This window comes from Rana temporaria, chromosome 8 (assembly GCF_905171775.1).
Source record: "Rana temporaria chromosome 8, aRanTem1.1, whole genome shotgun sequence".
Lineage (NCBI taxonomy): Eukaryota > Metazoa > Chordata > Amphibia > Anura > Ranidae > Rana > Rana temporaria.
Window position 1 is genome coordinate 156,387,945 of NC_053496.1, and position 21,119 is coordinate 156,409,063.

At 42.8% G+C, this 21,119-nt stretch overlaps 1 protein-coding gene across 1 annotated transcript in view; it reads left to right on the top strand.

The window, feature by feature from the left end:
* Positions 1 to 1,115: 1,115 nt before the first annotated feature.
* LOC120909258 (snaclec botrocetin subunit alpha-like) overlaps positions 1,116 to 21,119 on the top strand; it is a 43,671-nt gene continuing 23,667 nt past the window's right edge. The window contains exons 1-3 of the mRNA XM_040320989.1: positions 1,116 to 1,221; positions 14,643 to 14,713; positions 20,684 to 20,937. Of these exons, the coding sequence (XP_040176923.1) occupies positions 14,650 to 14,713; positions 20,684 to 20,937 (318 nt within the window). The 5' untranslated portion in view covers positions 1,116 to 1,221; positions 14,643 to 14,649. The remainder of the gene's footprint in view (positions 1,222 to 14,642; positions 14,714 to 20,683; positions 20,938 to 21,119) is intronic.

The window sequence follows — 21,119 nt, forward strand, 5'->3', positions numbered from 1 at the left end:
TGCTGTGGACGCCGCTGGACTCCAGGACAGGTAAGTGTCCTAATATTAAAAGTCAGCAGCTGCAGTATTTGTAGCTGCTGGCTTTTAATATTTTTTTGTCCAGGGAACATCCGCTTTAAGACGCCAGCTGCTAGAAGGTCATAATGGGGCACAATATTTTACTAAGTGAAAGGATTCTTTTTACTAAGTGAATTATTTTGCAGAAATTTTGAACTAGAGTTCCCACTGTTTGACCGATTTTTCAACAATACTAAATCATGTTACAGATACCTATTTGAGCGCCCACCCTATTACACCTCTTGCATGGTCATATTTCAGAGTTGATCTTAGCCAGTTGTGTGCCAGCAGAATGCACATACAAGTGTCAGTGACAAGGGAGGCTTATCCGCCCTATAGGCTCACTATGCAATCCGCTTACAGCCCCGCAAATTACTAGAGGCCCCGCCTGGTGAGAAGTAATTTTCGACCCCGTTTCTCAACTCGCTGGCTGCATGGGAGAAGAGGAAAGAAGTCAGCACCCTCCGCTTCTCACTTTAATGTAAGATGTAATTTCCGACAGCAAAACACAGCAAAATGACTTCTCAACTTGAGCCCAGGTTCACACTGGGTGCGATTTCATTCGATTTGAGATGCGATTTCACATGTGAAATCGCATCTCAAATGCCGCCAATTGTCGGCAATGGCGCCGTCCTAATCGGTGCGACGCCGCATCTGCGGCGCTGCACCGATTTCAAAAAGTAGTTCTTGTACTACTTTTTGCGATTTCGGGCCGCGATTTACATAGACATCTGTGCAGAAACCTGCACAGATGTCTCTTAAATCGCGGCCGAAATCGGGACTGCCGGCGGGAGTGAAATCGTGCGAGTTCAGCTGAACTCGCACGGCTTCACTCCCGCAGCCCAGTGTGAACCAGGGCTTAAGCTGACATGTCACTGTCGGCAGCGCCGCCCCCCCCCCCCCCCCCCCCAGCTTCTCAACTTTAATGTGACATGTCATTTTGCTTAGGGCCCCAGGGAGGTCAGGATCGGCACTGGAGAGGGGTGACTGGTTACACACTTGTGTTTGCACAGTGGGTGTGTAAATCTTTTTACCACCTATATATTCAGAAGACAAACAACATAAATCTCATTGCTGGCATTTTACTGCACCTTCAACCAGTTCTGCAGATATATAAAGGTCCTCTCTGTTACTGGAGAGGAGGCATTGAGACAACACCTACAGGTATGTAACTCTATTCAGTACTGTTATAGATATAAGAATACAGGACCCCTGAGCAAAGTCATTGCAGACAATCTAAGCTCAGTGTGGGTTGCTATACCTGAGTTACCTCATTTTCAAACCATAGTTCATAACAAAAATGTTTATAAATCAAAGCCTTTTTTTTTTTTTAGGATAGAATGGGGAATTGTCTAGCCAAAATAATTTCTTTTTTAGATAGAGTGGGATTAGAATAGATCAAATTATTTTATTTTTTTTGTGCTGGCTGGGGTTCAATTTGAGAGATTTGCTCCCATAGGGAGACTGTCAGAAATAAAAAGCCTTTAGGAAAGTGAAAAGATAATGCTGGGCCCATAGAGGGTTATTTACTAAACCTGAAGCATGCAAAATCTGGTGCTGCGCTGCATAGAAACTGATCAGCTTCCAGGCTTTATTGCCAAAAGCTTAATTAACCACTTCAGCCATGGAAGGTGTTACTGTCCCTTCATGATCAGGCCATTTTTTTGCGATACGGCACTGTGTTACTATTTTTTTTATACCACGAAAGGCGAGTCCAGGCCATCACATAAACAATGTAGAACAGCATTTTTACATATAGTACAGTTGTATAGCAATATAGCCGGCACTGCGTTACTTTAACCAACGATTGCGGGTCATATGACATTTTACACAAATAAAATTGATATCCTTTTTTTCCCACAAATATAACTGTCTTTTGGTGGTATTTGATCACCTCTGTAGTTATTATTTTTTGCGCTATAAACAAAAAAAGGACCTACAATTTTGAAAAAAAAAAACAGTATTTTTTTTACTTTCTGCTATAAAACACACACAGTAAAAATTTTTTTAAAAATCTATTTTCTTCATCAATTTAGGCTAATATGTATTCTGCTACAAATTATTGGTAAAAAATAATCCCAATCAGCATATATTGATTGGTTTGCGCAAAAGTTATAGCGTCTACAAACTATGGGATATTTTTGTGGTATTTTTATCAGCAACTTATAGCGGGATTGCGGCAGACAAATCGGACACTAAGTGATCATTTTTGGGGACCAGTGACACTAATATAGTGATCAGTTCTAAATAATATGCACTGTCTCTGTACTAAAGACACTGGCAGGGAAGGGGTTAACATCAGGGCAAATCACAGGGTTAAATGTGTACCTAGGGAGTGCTTTCTAACAGGGGGGGGGGGTGCTTGTACTGTAAGAAGACAGGAAGATCTCTGTCTTCTCCTGTCACAGAATGGCGATCTGCCTTGTTTACATAGGCAGATCGCCATTCTGTCTGCCTCAGGAACGGTCCGATCGGCAGAACGTGTGCTTGCCCCAGACCAGGAAGAACAAAATCACATACAGGTACGTGATTTCGCCCAGAGAGACTGCCCTGCTGCAGTAAATGTACGTGGGGCCATCTAGAACAAGCTAAAAGTTAGATGCTGATTGGCTACCATGCATCGCTGCACCAGATTCTGAGTGCTACAGTTTTTTACTAAATCTCCCCCATAGGGTCTTACTGGTATTGTTACCTTAAAGTGGAGTTTCCATCCCAATTTTTTTTTCATTATTGTGCTCATTAGACCTAAAAAAGAAAAAATATATTTTTTTTTTACTCATCTGGAAATGCCTGTTGCTATGCAGTCCCACGAAATCTGCCTTTGGAATCACCTAGGATCCTGACTTCATCTCCCTCTAATGCTCCTGGGAAATGTGTGTCATAATTTCCCAGGATGCAGTGGGCTACCCAATTATCACTCCCCATCCAAGACTTCCAGGAAGTAAGGGCCAGATTCACGTAGAGCGGGCGCAGCGTAACGTAACCGGTTTACGTTACACCGCCGCAATTTTTCAGATTTAGTGCCCGATCCACAACGCACTTACCTGGAAATTTGCGGTGGTGTATCGTAAACAGGTCCGGTGCAAGGTGGCCCAATTCAAATGGGGCGGGTACCATTTAAATTAGGCGCGCTCCCACGCCGGACGTACTGTGCATGCTCCCGTCGAAAATTTCCCGACGTGCTTTGCGCGAAATTACGACGCGCCAACGTTTTGTGAATCGCGACGTGAAAAAAGATTTACGCCGGGAAAAATAAAAGATTTAAAAAAAATTCAAAAGCGACTCGGGAAAGACAGGCATACTTTAACATGGTGGAGTACTTTTACACCATGTTAAAGCAGCCCTATCTTTGCGACGGAAATCTAACACTAGCGGCGCCGTAACGACGGGAAAAATCTTCGTGGATCGCCGTAACTCCTAATTTGCATACCCGACGCTGGTTTACGACACGAACTCCCCCCAGCGGCAGCAGCGGTACTGCATCCTAAGATCCGACAGTGTAAAACAATTACACCTGTCGGATCTTCTGGCTATCTATGCGTAACTGGTTCTATGAATCAGTCGCATAGATAGAACAAGAGATACGACGGAGTATCTGAGATACTCCGTCGTATCTCCTTTGTGAATCTGGCCCTAAGTTCTTGTATGCTTCATAATGCCCACAAGCAAAATGACAACGGTGTTGACATAGTTTTATAAACGATCTTTTTTTAATAACTATTGTAAAATAGTAAGTGACTGGATTTATGTTATAAAAACGCATGATGAAAGGACGTACATTTAAAAAATGCTAATTGTGGTTGGAACCCCGCTTTAAGGTACTGATATTGGTGTAAATGATCTGGTTCCTGGGCAGGTAGATTCTATACCCCAGTATCCGTGCAATGTAACAAAAATTTAAATTGAAGCAAATTATGACCATGTGGAGGGGATACTGTAGTAATATCAGACTGATATGGAAACCTTCTCATGTTCTGTTGAAACGTGTTGGCTATTTTATAAATTGTACCCCTGACTGTTAATGGAATAAAGTTGTTTCTGGACCTTGTAGCAGAGGTGTGGCTCTTCAATTTAAATTCTTATTTCAAATAAAAAGCAGACACCTTTCCCAAAATCGTGTAAGAACACATTTATTTCTGTTTAGTAAAACCCGTCAGGGGAGGTCTGTTTACACTAGCATTAGCCCATACAAAACCTGCACCACTGAGCCACAACCGTGTGCAATGCAAGTGGTTGTGGGGCGGTTGTGACATGGCCCTATTCAGATGAATCGATTTGCGTTTGGCAGGTGGTAGTCCCCATCGAGTTCAACAAGGAAGGAATGTTTTTGTTGCACAGTGATGAAAAGTGTTACGGCATGTGTACTCTATCAGCTGCCTTTGTAGCTTAAAGCGGTTGTAAAGTAAATATATTTTTAAATATATTATTTTTAAATATATTTTTTTAAATAACAAACATGTTATACTTACCTCCACTGTGCAGCTCGTTTTGCACAGAGTGTCCTCGAACCTGGTCTTCTGGGGTCCCTCGGCTGTCTCGGCTCCTCCCCGCAAGAACTCAACACCTTAATGCGAGCGAGTTTGCATTGTGTTGCTTCCTGCGGGTGCGTTCCCGTGATACAGCCGGTGTCTTAACATTCTTGTTCCACCATCTTAGAAGTTCCACAACCGACTGCGCAGACTCAGGGCATGCGCAGTAACAGGCTACGGTCAGGCTACGGAAATAGCCGAACGCAACTGCTGATCGTCAGCTGTTAAGAGGAACACAGCTCGGCAGATCACCGGCGGAATGGGCAGCTGCTGAGAGGCGTGCACACGGCGCTTTTATTTACTTTTTTTTTTTTAGTTTGCATTCATTTATTTTATACATTGTGTTGTGTCCGCGGCATGCGGGATCCCGGAGCACCGGAGAGGGGGGCTGTGTGCAGCTCTATGGGGCTGATGGAGCAGGAGGAGCTCACTGACTGACAATAGAGCGGCTGCCATTCCTCTCACACACACACGGCCTGCGTCACCCGGCCATCCAGGGCACCAGTCAGCGAGCACCCGGGCGGGGGAGGCCCCATAGTGGCCTCAGGGAGGGAGGAGGAGGAGGGGGAGAAGATGAGACTGTGACCCGAGTTCTTGTTCCACCATCTGAGAAGTTCCACAACCGACTGCGCAGACTCCGGGCATGCGCAGTAGCAGGCTACGGAAATAGCCGAACGCAACAGCTGATCGTCAGCTGTTAAGAGGAACAAATACCATAGCTGGAACCAGCTCGGCAGATCACCGGCGGATATTGCCGCTTACTGTATCACTCGGCCCCGCCCCCGGCGTGCCGCGTCATTGGATGTGATTGACGGCAGCGCGAGCCTATCTTTCAATCTATCCAGTGTAGCCAATCAATGGCCAGGCTCAGAAACAAGGAGGATGACGGGAGGCGAGCGCGGGACTTTCGAGGACTCAGGTAAGTATTGTCGGATGTTTTTTCACCTTAATGCATAGGAAGCATTAAGGTGAAAAAACATTTACCTTTACAACCCCTTTAAGGAGAACTAGTTAGGGGGTGGTAAAACATGGCTCATCTGTGTGTATTTTTTGCTACCACACGCTGAGAATGTAGATGAGGTCCATGTGATGGGCTAATGTCCTGGATGGCTTTACATTCCAAACAGGTGTTCTAACTCTTTTACACTCTATTGTAAAACTAAAAAAAGATGCTTGGCTGGACAAACACTTTGAAAACCTTGTCATTTTGTTTTTATGTCTGTATTCTATTGGAGATATTTCCCTTGACTTCCTGTCCCATAGGCACAGGAGAAGAGATCTCCCCAAAGTGAGAGCACATACCCCCTAAACAGTTATTACTAAAAACTGGTCTATGTATGGGAAGATTTCTGTTTTTAAGACAACGGCAACATTTTTTATTTTCTACCTCTTTTTGTACCAGAGAGGTTAAATACACAATTATTTTAATCATCTGTGGAAGCTGAGTCTTGACTCTTTCAACAGAGTGATTTCCTGCTGCAATTCCTGATGCTGTTCCTATCCACCTTGGAGTTTTGGGTGTTCCTGCCCACCTATGTGTGTTCCAGCTTCATAATATAAATGTAGATAAGAGTCAGCAATGGTGGGAACCCCTCTTAATTGGCACAGCAAGTATGCAGATGTGATAACTCAGCATAATGCCGCGTACACATGATCATTTTCATCATGTCCAAAAAACATCGTTTTCCCAACTTCATCGTTTAAACGACGTTGCCTACACTCCATAGTTTTTAAAAAATGATCTAGCAAAGCGCGGTGACGTACAACACGTACGACCGCACTATAAAGGGGAAGTTCCATTCGCCTTTAGGCTGCTTTCGCTGATTCCGTGATAGTAAAAGACGATTCGCGCTTTTTTGTCTGTTACAGCGTGATGAATGTGCTTACTCCATTATGAACGGTAGTTTTACCCGAACAAGCCCTCCTGTCTCATAACTTGCTTCTGAGCATACGCAGGTATTTTACGTTGTTTTAGCCCACACACGATCATTTTTTACAACCCGAAAAATGACATAGTTTAAAACGACGTTTAAAAATGCAGCATGTTCGAATTTTTTTTTTGTCGTTTTTCAGAACCTGAAAAATGATGTGTACGCGGCATTAGAATCGCACAAATAGTTCCTGAGTTCCCGAGGGGGAAGAAAAATATTTTAGGTGATTTAACTCTCAGTAGCCACCAAAAATTGAAATATCTAGTCTGACACCTAAAGCCGAACTCCGGGACAGTTAGTATTTTATGGTGGATATGTACTGCTGCTCTTATGAATGCAAATTGTGTGTTTAATGTGCTTATATTTAATACATTGTTTTTACTTACTACACTATGAGAGCCCTTCTGCACTTTTGTTTTTCCATTGGCTTTTAGATAAAACTCTTACATGGTCATGTGGTCCCTTTGGCTTCAACACTTTGAGTCATTGACCTAGAACACGTACACAGATCAGGGTTTCTGACCTTTTCTCTGACTTTCCTTTGTGCATGTTCCTGGTCAGTGCCTCGGAAAGTATTGCAAAAACTGCAATAAAAACCTGGGAAGTAAAAGAAAGGTGTGGGGCACTGGACAATTAAAAGTAGTTGATGTTCTCAGTCAGATCTTAAGGAATTTATTCTGTTTATACTGCTCTTCCCAGAATGGAGGCTGAAGGTTAGTGTTCTAATCCCTCTCCACTCTATGTGCTAAATGCAGATAATATAAAGTCCCAATTTAATGTTATTCAGACTATGTCATAAAAGTTCAATGCGTTTCAGGGTTTAAGGCCCCTTTCATACGGTCGAACTGTTAAGATCCGCCTGTCAGTTTGTCGGGGGACCTGAACGGGCGCTCCATGCAAGCCTATGAAGCGTCAGATGTCAGCAGTGACATGTCCGCTGACATCCGACCCGATCTGATCCGCTAAAATCAGACGTATGGCGATACGTCACCATCCGTCCATGGTGGAATGGGATTGGGTGAGATCTGATGAAAACGGACATGCTGTCTGTTTTCATCAGATCTCTCCATAGGAGACAGCAGCGCTCGACAAGCCCCTCCCCGCTCAGTGAGCAAAGAGGGACCTGTCATCCGCCAGCTCAGCGGAGATCTCCCGCTGAGCTGGCGGATTCCGTAGTGACGAAGTCCGCCTCGTCTGAATGAAGCCTAAAGGGCCTCCTTCATCAGAGCTACAAATAACGCATAAAGATTGTGATCAGGGTAGTTTTGACTGGTATGTAAGTGGTATCAGTGTCAAAACAAAGTTAGGATGTCAGGTACACATAGGAAATATGGGAAGAAAATAAAAAAAATTGTTATAAAAATAATTTTATATATAGACATGGGCAATGTTGAAAACCGTGGATGCAGTGGTCGGCCAAGGAAACTTAAAGTGGAACTATAGGCTAAACTTTTTTTTTTCATTATGGATAGAGCAAGGGAAGGATACAACCCTGTTAAAAAAAAAAAAATTCGCCATATATGTTCCATTGCAGAGATTTCCCTTCACTCCCTGTTCTTTAACCAAACAGGAAGCGACAGGAATTCCCTGCAAATTAAAGGGAATTCCTTGGGGACCCCAGGCCATCAAAACTAGTGTCCACCTTGGAAGATATTCCCTCTATTGCTTTTCTGAGGACAACCAAAAATTCACCTTCAATTATAATGGTAAAAAGGATAAAGAAAGAGGGTAATTCACTCTAACGGGGGCACAGACAGCTATAAAAATAAAAAGTGTTCTAATCCCTCTCCACTCTATCCAAAATTAAAAAAATAAAAGGGTTTGCCTTAAGTAAAGTGTACTTTAATGCAGCAGATGAAAGACACATCATGCTTACTTCCCTTCAACATCGGAAGATATCCAGCAGTGCCATTAGTACAGAACTGGTGGAAACCGGTGGGACCCAGGTACACTCATCCACTATCCAGAGAAGTCTGCCCAGAAGTGGCCTCATGGAAGAATTGCAGCCAAATAACCCTACCTCTGACATGGAAACAAGGCTAAGCAACTTAAAGCGTCACTAGAGGATTTTTTTTTTTTAGCTAAATAGCTTCCTTTACCTTACTGCAGTCCTGGTTTCATGTCCTCATTGCTCGTTTTTGCTCTGATGTTGCTGTAATACTACTCTGTTCTGGACACTTCCTGGTTGTCTGGCTCCGTATGAAAAAAGTCATGGGAGAGTTTAGTTTCGTTTTCCTAGCCATGACTCTCTATGGCACTGTCCAGCACAGAGCCAAAAAAGAAACCATGCAAAGACTAAACTAGTTTCACTTTCGTTTTTGCATCTAAGAGGCACATTATATGATTGATTTTTATCAATTTTTAATCGTTTTTAAAAGGAAATCGGTTAACTATTATGTCTCTATACCCTGTAAACAGTCATTTCAGCAAAAAAAAAAAATCTCCTTTAGTGATCCTTTAACTATGCATGAAAACAAAGGAACTGGGGTTCAGAAAAATGGCGGCAGGTGCTCTGGACCGATGGGTCAAAATTTGAAATATTTGGCTGTAGTAGAAGGCAGTTTATTTGCCGAAGGACTGAAAAGCAGTACAATAATAAGTGTCTGCAGGCAAGAGTGAAGCATGGTGGAGGTTCCTTGCAAGGTGGGGCTGCATTTCTGCAAATGGAATTGGAGATTGGGTCAGGATCAATGGTGTCCTCAAAGCTGAGAAATATAGGCAGATTCTTATCCATCAGGACAGTGTGTGATTGGCCTCAGATTTATTGTGAAGCAGGACAACAACCCCAAACAAAAAGCCAATGTCGTTAAGAATAATCTTCAGTGTAAAAGAAGAACAAGGAGTCCTGGGAGTGATTGTTTGGCCTCCACAGAGTCTCCACCTCCGATGACAGCTTGATGCTGAAACGCGTAAAGTGTAGCTTGGTTTGTGACGTTATCCCGCACAGCCTGTCCACTTGGAGACAGTCAGAGCCAACAGTGCTTACAGAACTTGAGCGTTCATTCCTTAGTGTCCGGCTGACACTCACCTATTGTAAGTGCAATACTTACAGTATGTATGTATGATCAATAAATTTGGAGCATTTTAAACTAGGGGCACTTCTTTCCCCCTTTATATATGTATGAGAGATGATGGTGGGACTGGACCAGGAGGATTAACCTGTAATATGCAGAGAGCATTTTTTGCCAAGATGTAGCGTTTGTGTGTTTTTAAACAGTGTGACATTACCATCATTTGAACTTAGTACAGTTTTTGTTATATGCCTTATGGTGAGATTGTTGTGTGCTCAGGGAGGGGGTTACATGGTGCTGTGTTATCACAAAGGAGTTTGGACGGCACTTTGGAGCATTTACTTGCACCACAGCACGTGTAAAATAGCACAGTAAAATACAGGGGTTGATTTACTAAATGCAAATAGACTGTGCACTATGCAAAGTGCAGTTGCTTCAGAGCTTAGAAAATAAGGTAATGCTTCATTTTGCAAAGAGTCTCCAATCAAATGCAAGAAATAGAAAAAAAATGTGTTTTTGCTTTCACATGATTGGATAATTGAAGTGAGCAGGGCTTCTGCTCATTTACTAAGCTCTGGAGTAACTGCTCTTGCAGATTGCAATTGCACAGTCTATTTTCCTTTAGTAAATCAATCACATAGGGCCAGATTCACGTATCCTGGCGTATCTTTGTGCGAGCGTAGCGTATCCTATTTACGCTACGCCTCCGCAACTTAGACGGGCAAGTGCAGTATTCACAAAGCACTTGCTCCGTAAGTTGCGGCGGCGTAGCGTAAATGGGCCGGCGTAAGCCTGCGTAATTCAAATGTGGACGAGGTGGGCGTGTTGGATGTAAATCAATCGTGACCCCACTTAAATGACACGCCTAACGAACGGTGCATGCGCACGCATGCTCAGTATCATGTTAAATTTACTCCATAAGATACGGCAGGCCCATTGTCTGTGACGTGAACGTAACCTACGCACAGCCCCATTCACGTACGACTTACGTAAACGACCTAAAAAGATACACTTGCCGACGTCCATACTTTGCATTGGCTGCGCCTCATATAGCAGGGGTAACTTTACGCCGGACGTAAGCCCAACGTAAACGGCGTAGCGGCCACAAGTACGTTCGTGAATCGGTGTATCTACCTAATTTACATATTCAACGCGTAAATCTATGGAAGAGCCCCTAGCGGCCAGCGTAAATATGCACCCTAGATACGACGGCGTACTAAGACTTAGGTCGGTCGGCTGAAGCCATATTTCAGGCATATCTTGTTCCCAGAATACCGCGCAGAGATACGACGGCACAACTTTTAAATTACGCGGCGTATCAATAGATACGCCAGCGTAACTCGTTCGTGAATCTGGCCCATGGTGTTTTTATGAACTGCGCATACGGACCAATGGACCATTTTCATCGGTTAACCGATGAAGCTGACTGATGGTCCGTCACGCCTGCACACCATCGGTTAAAAAAAACGATCGTGTCAGAACGCGATGACGTAAAACACAACGACGTGCTGAAAAAAACGAAGTTCAATGCTTCCAATCATGCGTCAACTTGATTCTGAGCATGCATGGATTTTTAACCGATGGTTGTGCCTACTAACGATCGTTTTTTTCCCCCCATCGGTTAGGAATCCATCCACACACGATCGGTTTGGACCGATGAAAACGGTCCATCAGACCATTCTCATCGGTTTAACCGATCGTGTGTACGCGGCCTTAGGCTGGCCAGTTCCTAAATGTCTTGCAGGACAATTTAATGGGTCAGATGGTAAACGCACCAACTAGAAACTAAAATCTACTGATTACCAACAATACAGACCTGATCACGGATGTAGAAATACGGGGCAGTTTAGAAAACAGCAATCACAGGTCAATTGGCTTTAGTATAACTCACACAAACAGGTAACACAAGGGGAACACAAAGACTCTGAATTTCAAAAGAGCCAATGTCCCTAAACTATGAACCTTGCTAGAAGATATAAATTGGGATGAAATATTAGAAACAAAGAACACAGAGGAGAGATGGGTTTGCTTTAAGTGCATATTAAATAAGGGCATTAGCCAGTGCATCCCATTGGGAAATAGGGATATTTAAAAGAGCGAACAAAAGTCCTGGATGGCTTAACTCTAATGCAAAAATGCATATAAAAGCAAAGGAGAATGCTTTAAAAAAATACAAGCCTGAAGGATCATCATCAGCATTCAGACTTTACAAAGAATGCAACAAGATATGTAAGGGTGCAATTAGGGCAGCTAAGAAGTTTACATTGTAGTTAAGCCATCCAGGACACGAAAGACACATAGGGGAGGAGAGCAAAAAATCCCCAAAAATTATTTAAGTATATAAACAGTAAAAAAGGGAGGACGGACCATATTGGTCCCATAAAGAATGAGGAGGACATCTGGTTACAAAGGATGGGGAGAAGGCAAAGGTATTGAATTTATTTATCAGAATAGGGTACTTACCAAGGCTAAGATGCCGAGAGCGGTTCACTGTTGCGACTAAGCGCAGTCCGCCCCCTGGAGGTGGTACAGAGGGTGGATGGCACCAAGAGGCACAAGCTACCAGCAGGCAGGGTAGAGCTTGCGTGGAAGTCCTGTAGAACCGGAGCAGGGACTGATGGGTATCAGGGTCCAGAAGAAGAAGACAGGTAAAATGTCCAGAGCAGGCTGAGGCTCAAACACAGGTAAGCAGACAATCCAGGATACAGACTGGGGGTCAAGGCACTGGACACAGGAGCCAAAACCAGGACACAAGCAGAAGGTCAAAGCACAGGAGTCTGAAGGTGAATCTGGGTCACAGGCCGAGGGTCAAACACAGGAGGCAGGAACAAAGTCCATAAAACAAGCCAAGGTCGGGTCCAGGAGAAGATCAGAGTAAGTCAGGGTCAATCCGGGTCACAGCAGGTAATCAGGAAACAGGAACTCAGGTACAGGAAGCTGAAGACAAACCAGCAATTTCCTTTGGGCATCTGCTCAGCTTTATAGGCAGCAAGGAAGTCATGTGGAAGTCATGTGGTGCGTGTCATGTGACAGCCAGTCTGCAGCTGAAGGTTACTTTGACAGCTCCCACTGACAACTTTGCTGCCATCTAGTGTTCAGAATCCAATATGTTTCTCTGACATTATTCTTCTAAGTCTTCACAATGGAATTGGGGGCTTCAGTAACCAAAACTGCAGTGTTTGTCCTCATGACACATCACAGGAAGAACCCTCATGGCTAACAGAGGATAGAATTGGAAATAGACTTGGGAAACTTAACATTAATAAATCCCTGGGACCAGATGGCTTGGGAACTCAGTCAAGTAATTGCCAGACCATTGTTCCTAATTTTTATTGACAGTCTACTGACCGGAATGGTACCAGCTTATTGGAGAAAAGCCAATGTAGCCCCAATATTTAAATAAGGGCCAAAATACATCCCATGGAATTACAGATCAGTTAGCCTAACATCAATAGTATGCAAGCTCTTGGAGGAGATGATAAGGGACTATATACAAGATTTTAATAATGAAAACGGTATCATTAGCAGTAATCAGATGGATTCATGAAAAAATATTCTTGCCAAACCAATCTATTAGCCTTCTATGAGGAGGTGAGCTGCCATCTAGATAAAGGAAGACCCGTAGACGTAGTGTATCTGGACTTTGCAAAAGCATTTGACACAGTTCCAGATAAACGTTTACTGTACAAAGTAATGTACGTTGGCATGGACCATAGGGTGAGTACATGGATTAAAAGCTGGCTACAAGGGCTAGATCAGAAGGTGGTGATAAATGGGTTATACTCAGGGGAATCTAGGATAGAAAAGGACCTGGGGGTCCTAGTAGATGATGGGCTCAGCAAAAGCATGCAATGCCAAGCTGCTGCTAACAAAGCAAAAAGAATATTGGTATGCCTTAAAAAGGGGATTAACTCCAGAGATAAAGCGATAATTCTCCCACTCTACAAGACCCTGGTCCGGCCTCTCCTGGAGTATGCTGTCCAGTTCTGGGCACCAGTCCTCCGGAAGGATGCACTGGAAATGGAGCAAGTACAAACAAGGGAAACAAAGCCAATTAAATGTCTGGAGGATATTGGTTATGAAGAAAGGTTGCAAGCACTGAACTTATTCTCTCTGGAGAAGAGACGCTTGAAAGGGGACATGATGTCAATTTACAAATACCTCATACTGGTGACCCCACAATAGGGATAAAACTTTTTCGCGAAGGGAGTTTAATAAGACACGTGGCCACTTACTAAAATTAGAAGAAAAGAGGTTTAACCTTAAACTGCGTAAAGGGTTATTTACTGTAAGAGCCACAAGAATGTGGAATTTCCTTCCACAGGCGGTGGTTTCAGTGGGGGGCATCGTTTGTTTTGTTTCAAAAACTATTAGATAGGCACCTGAATGACTGCAACATACAGGGATATACAGTGTAATATTGAACTATAATTACCGTATTTATCGGCATATAACATGCACAGGCGTATAACACGCACCCTAACTTTAAGAGGGAATTTTCAGGAAAAAAGCTTTCCACAGCCCCCTGCGTATAACACGCAGGCACAGTTTACCCTCTATTTTCAGGGTAAAAAAGTGAGTGTTATACGCCAATAAATACAGTACACATATAGGTTGGACCTGATGGACTGGTGTCTTATTTTCAACCTCACCTACTATGTATGTAACAGAGAGCTGGAGAAGAAAGGATGAGGGGATCTGAAGTACACAGAATGCCTCTCTCAGGCTTGTGCATGAGATATGTTAATCACCTGTCACTCACAGCAAGGGGGAAGAACAAACTCCTATTTCTCTATGTGTCAGTTTTTATCTCACTGAAAAAAGATAAGAGGACTGCTCAGAGCTGGATTAACCCTTCGTGGCAAGACTGGGCACAGATGACATGAAATCCTATACTGTACAAGGTGCAAGACTTAATTTAAAAAAAAAAGGAATTCGGGTTTACATCCACTTTAAGGGTTTTTTGTGCCTTCCTCTGAAGAAACTGAAGGTTTATGCTTCTGAGCATACAAGGTTTTGTTATTTTTATTTTTGATTCCATGTTAAACTTGAAGAACATGTATTTATTTTCATCCTGATTAACTATATAACTATGTTTCTTCTTCACTCTGTAGGTCTAAAATGTCGTTGTTGCCATCTTTGGTCTTAATGGTGACTTTACTGTCTTTACTTCCTGATTCTCAAGGTAAGAAACATGGTCTTCACATGTAGCTCCATATTCTGAAAAATATATCATATTAAGGGGGTCATTCGAAAATTATTGAATGCTAATATTTTAAATTAACAAGCAGACCCGAGTTCTTGGTTGCACCTACCTTTGGGGAACATAAAGGGGTCAATGCAGAATGTGGGTTAAAATGCCACAGTGGACTTACAAAGGGCCATGATACATGAGACCCAGATACCACCTACCACTCGAAATAAATAGAAGCTTCCACTACAATCTTTCAGCTCATCTGTGGCCCCTTAATATACTGTAAAGACAGATACACTAACTGACTGACCTGAAAAATAGCTTTAAGACTTTTGAAAGAATGACTGTATAAAATCCCTCTTCAATCTTGATAAGTGGTTCTAAAAAACATTCAATCTATTTTTCAATAATGTTAGTAAAATAATGTGACATGAGTCTTTCTATTACCTACCCATAACACCCTGCACACCACAACCTGGACTAAGATCAACAATAGGGGCCAATCAAACTCCATAACATCCTTTAGTACCAAAGAAGAAAAGGCCAAATTGCACCTCCCTCCATGAGCTGTAAACTAATACAACAGCATAGGTTTTAGAACCTGTTCTTTTTGGGGTGGACATCAAGGCATCAAAGAATCCCCTATACCAGATGACTGCTTACTTAGGAGGGCAAGATAGGTCTATACCGAGGCTCCAACTGTCTGCTATCATTTGTCATTTTCTCAGAGCACACATATTCCATTTCTCATACTGTAAAATCCAAAATACTAATCGTGGGGAGATTAGTTATTCCGTCTAAAAGTATAAGCTATGAGCTGAATGTGTATGCAAAATAGTATGTCTTGGCCTTAGGGACTGAATAAAAGTTTTGTGGTCTCTGTTGTCAACAGCCATGATGTGTTTTGAATGGCTGTGATCAAGATGATGCGCTGGTGTCAGAAACTGCAATATAGCCATCAGAACCAGCTCATCAACATTACCTACAGCCATAGTTACATATTAGAAGAGGAAAGGTCTGGACAGCCACACTCCAATAAAAACGCCTTTATTGTGCAAAATAACAAAAGTACAAACCACAGCAGGGTACAGGATAAAAAAGCTGACACGTTTCACACTCTCAACAGTGCTTAGGCATATGACTAAGCACTGTTGAGAGTGTGAAACGCATCAGTTTTTTATCCTGTACCCTGCTGTGGATTGTACTTTTGTTATTTTGCACAATAAAGGTGTTTTTATTGGAGTCCAGACCTTCCCTCTTCTAATTGCTACATGCTTTTGCCTGCACCTGCTGCTTCCACCCTGAGGAGAGTTCCATTTCCGTACACCCATTTGGAGCGGTTAACCCCTTCCCTTCTAGCCATAGTTACATCTAGTTAGTCAGGTTGGAAAAAATAAACAAGTCCATCTATGTCTGCCAATAGAAAGTAAATAAATAAATAAATAGAATAAATAAATAGAAACATACCTGTATACAGCATTATAAACCCACAGCCAATCCATAGAATGGCAAAAAACACTACAAAGCATGATCCAATTTGCTCCGGTGCGGAGAAAAATAAAAAAATTCCTGACCCACTAGGAGGCAATATGGATATTCCCTGGAGTTATTACCTATACATGTTAATATCCAGTTATGTTTTGTAGATTTGGGAATGTATTTAATTTTTTTTTAAAACAATCTACTGAGCTGGCCAGAACTAGTTATTGAGGGATTCTATTTCACATTTTCACAACTCTTACTGCAAAGAAACATTTCTGTATTTGGGGGTCAACTCTTTTTTCCTTCAGATGTAAAGAGCGCCCTCTTATCCTCTGCAATGACCTAAAGTCAGTCAGAAACAAGATACGCCATCGTATCTATGCGCTTGATTCAGAGAATCAGTTACGCATAGATTTCCCTAAGATCCGACTGGTGTAAGTGTCTTACACCGTCGTATCTTGAAATTATTCGAATATACCTCATGGGGTGGGATTGTGTAGGCAACACAAAAAAGGTTTCAAAATTTAAAAAAAATTATATCAATTTATTACAAAAATATCTCAAAAATTACATGAATGTTCATTATACAAATCATAAATGATGCAAATACTGTCCGGCATACGGTACCATCACCAAATTGGGAGGTAAGTTGTAGCTGAAAGCCGACGTGTTTCGAATGCTACGCATTCTTCATCATGACATAAACAAGTATTACATCTATTGTTTAAAAATTCCGCGCCCAAGGGTGTGAACCAAAAAGCCCCTCGATGTCCTGGGACCCAGATGTCTCCTATTACAGGCTGCACCATACAGAGAAGTCCCTATTTAGTATCACTCATAGAGTGGATAGAACCAATTGGTTCAATTTGAGTGGCGTTGGAAATCCACCAGTGATTGGGAATCCTGTGTCCAAAATCCAGCTAAATCCAGGTAAATCCTGAAAAGGGTTTCTGGTTTCCCCAGGCAGGTTCCCCTTGGGGGTAAAGAATAGCTCCTTGCTCTCCTAAATGTGGAGAGGGAATGACCGTCGTATCTTAGGCTGCATATTTACGCTTCCGTATAGTTACGCGATAAATATGCTAATTAGGTAGATGCGCCGATTCAGAAACCAACGTCCGCCCGACGCATTTTTTTTACGTCGTTTGCATTAGGCTTTTTCCGGCGTAAAGTTACCCCTGCTATATGAGGGGTATATGCGGCGTATCCTATGTTAAGTATGGCCGTCGTTCCCGCGTCAAATTTAGAAAATTTTACGTTGTTTGCGTAAGTCGTTCGCGAATAGGGCTTTGCGTAAGTTACGTTCACATCAAAACCAATGAGGCTTTGCGGCGTAATTTCGAGCATGCGCACTGGGATTTTTTCACGAATGGCGCATGCGCCGTTCAAATAATACGTCAAATACGCGGGGTCACGATTCATTTTAATAAAACACGCCCACATCATCCCCATTTGAAATAGGCGGGCTCACGCCGGACAAGATACGTTACGCCGCCGTAACTAAGGGCGCAAGTCCTTTCTGAATACGGAACTTGCGCCCAAAATTACATCGGCGTAAGGTATCGGAGATACGTTACGCCCGCACAAAGATAGAGAAATCTATATGAATCCGGGCCAGTAACTCTACACCAAGTTCACTATATGGCCCACTTACATATCCATATTTGTTGACCATAGCTCCTCTTATTTGAATCTTCTCAAGAGGGAATAGATTCATTTCCTCTAATCTATTCCTCATAGCTGAGCTCCTCCATGCCTCTTATCAGTTTGGTTGCCCTTCTCCGCACTTTCTCCAGTTCCCCAGAAATGTTTGTGAACTGGTGTCCAAAACCGAACTACTTATTCCAGATGAGGTCTTACTAATGATTTGCATACCTCTTTTAATCCAAGAAAGTATTTTGCTCACTTTAGAAACTGTGGCCCGGATTCAGATACAAGATACGACGGCATATCTCCTGATACGCCGTCGTATCTCTGAGTGCGGGCCGTCGTATCTATGCGCCTGATTCAGAGAATCAGTTACTCATAGATTACCCTAAGATCCGACTGGTGTAAGTGTCTTACACCGTCGTATCTTAGGCTGCATATTTACGCTGGCCGCTTGGTGGCGCTTCCGTATAGTTACGCGTAAAATATGCTAATTGGGTATTTACGCCGATTCAGAAACGTACGCCCCGCCGGCGCATTTTTTTATGTCTTTTACGTTAGGCTTTTTTCGGCGTATAGTTACCCCTGCTATATGAGGCGTAGCTAATGTTAAGTATGGACGTTGTTCCCGCGCCGAGTTTTGAAAATTTTACATCGTTTGCGTAAGTCGTTCGCGAATAGGGCTGTACGTCATTTAAGTTCACGTCGATTCCAATACGTCCTTGCGGCGTACTTTGGAGCAATGCACACTGGGATATTTCACGAACGGTGCATGCGCCGTTAAAAAAAAACCGTCAAAAACGCGAGGTCACCCGAAATTTAAATAATACACGCCCACAACATCCCCATTTGAATTAGGCGGGCTTACGCCGACACACATACGTTACGCCGCCGTAACTAAGGGCGCAAGTTCTTTCTGCATACGGAACTTGCGCCCAAAGTTACAGCGGCGTAACGTATCTAAGATACGTTACGCCCGCAGATAGAGCATTCTATCTGAATCCGGGCCTGTAGCTTGGCATTTTATGCTATTACTAAGTCCATGATCTACCAGAACATCCAGATCCTTCTCCACCATTGACTTCCCCAGCTGTTTGCCTCCTATTAGGTATGTTTCAGGCTTGTTTTCAGCCTCCAAGTGCATAACTTTACATTTAAACCTCATTTGCCACCTAGTTGCCCAATTAAACAGTGCATTGAGGTAAATTTGTAAATTGGAGACATCCTGTAGACATCCTGTAGGGATCATCTACAAACACTGAAATGCTATATACCCCACTGCTTGCTGTTTTTTGTAGTGCCTTCTTTCCTTTACCATTAAAAGGCTACCTTTTTACGTTTTTTTGGTGTGCGGCTGTCCATATCTTCTTTCCAAGTTTTTAAACACTAAAATGGTACGTTTAATCCCAGACTCTGTATCATTTTTAAATAGATTAAAGCGGGGGTTCACCCTCCTTAAAGCGGGGGTTCACCCTTAGAGGGCACTTTTCCCCCTTAGATTCCTGCTCGTTTTTACTAGGGGAATCGGCTATTTATTTTAAAATATGTGCAGTACTTACCCGTTTACGAGATGCATCCTCTCCGTCGCTTCCGGGTATGGGCTTCGGGAATGGGCGTTCCTTCTTGATTGACAGGCTTCCGAGAGGCTTCCGACGGTCGCATCCATCGCGTCACGATTTTCCGAAAGAAGCCGAACGTCGGTGCGCAGGCGCAGTATAGAGCCGCACCGACGTTCGGCTTCTTTCGGCTACGAGTGACGCGATGGATGCGACCGTCGGAAGCCTCTCGGAAGGCTGTCAATCAAGAAGGAACGCCCGCTCCCGAAGACCCATACCCGGAAGCGACGGAAGAAGATGCAGCTCGAAAACGGGTAAGTACTGCTCATATTTTAATACAAATAGCCGATTCCCCTAGACCGAACGAGCAGGAAGCTAAGGGGAGAACAAATTTTTTTTTACAAATGGGTGAACTCCCGCTTTAAGAGATAAGTGTCCCAACACTGGACCTTGCATTGAGAACTGCAGTACCTCTGCTATGGTGGTAAGTGGGACTTAGTAGTATTTTCGTTTACAACTTCCAGTGAATAAATGATGCGACTGTGCAAGCAGTGAAAAGCAGAGTTAGCTTTTGAAGCACACCAGATTGTATGCAAGGTTAGCTTCTGCCTGTGTCTGTCCAGCCAGATAGATTTGGGTTAGTCTTCCTCTAGTGGTGGCTTGTGGTGTTGCAGGCTTTAATTACTGTTTCATGGCTCTTTTTTAGCGTCTTCCTTTTCTCGCTTCAGTTAGCAAGGTGCTGTGGACATGATCAACTTTGTGACATTTTTCTGGGAAGCTATTCTTTTTCCAGGCCATTTATTTAAAGTTCATATGTTTTGTTACTGGCATTAGTAGAAAATAACTAAAGTATATGCAAACCTGGTTACTAATCTAGTGTTTTCATGTCAAAGCAAATATATTTTCAAAATATTTTAAATCTACAGCTTTCATTTAAATAATACCTGAAAATGGCAGAAAGGTGGCAAGTGTGTCCTCTTTAGATATGGCACCTAGTATAATACCTAGTGCCATGAAGGTTCTCAGTTAGGCCCCTCCTGTCCCCCAAACTGTTCTCCTGCATTGGCATCCTGTTACATGGTCTTCTGATAAAGATTACAAATAGCCATTACATTGCACAAGCATCGATTACTGTTGTCACCATCAAGAAACATTATTTTTCAGTTTAGTTCCACTCTGAAACATGTACATAAATTATTTTTTAATCCTTATAAAGAAAACATTTAAAAAATACTCTACATTCCATTTAAGACCACTAACCCAAGAACACTTTTTGTAGGCTTTATATTTGGGAAGCACGGGAAGAGTTCTTCATCAGAAGAAAAGAGCCATAAGGGTTCTAAGTCAAAGGAAAACCACTTCGGGAAGAGTTCTTCATCAGAAGAAAAGCATGAAAAACCACAATTGCCATTGGGCCCAGATGACTTGAACCCAGAGTATTTTTGTCAGGGCCCATGTAAAGATGGATGGATTTCCTACCTTGGCTTTTGTCACAAATACGTCTCTCAGAAACTCACCTGGAAGGATGCTGAGGTAAATTTTACAGTTTGTGTTCTTTAGGCAGAAGTCACAGCGTGCATAGAAAAGCCTGTCTCTTTGACAACATGCCATAAAGAAGGCACTTTGCTCCCTGTGTGGAAACAGAAGCCTGTCTGCAGAGGCCCTGTGCGTTACAGCAGGGAGCATATGCTTTTCTGACTGCAAAGCTATTTGTC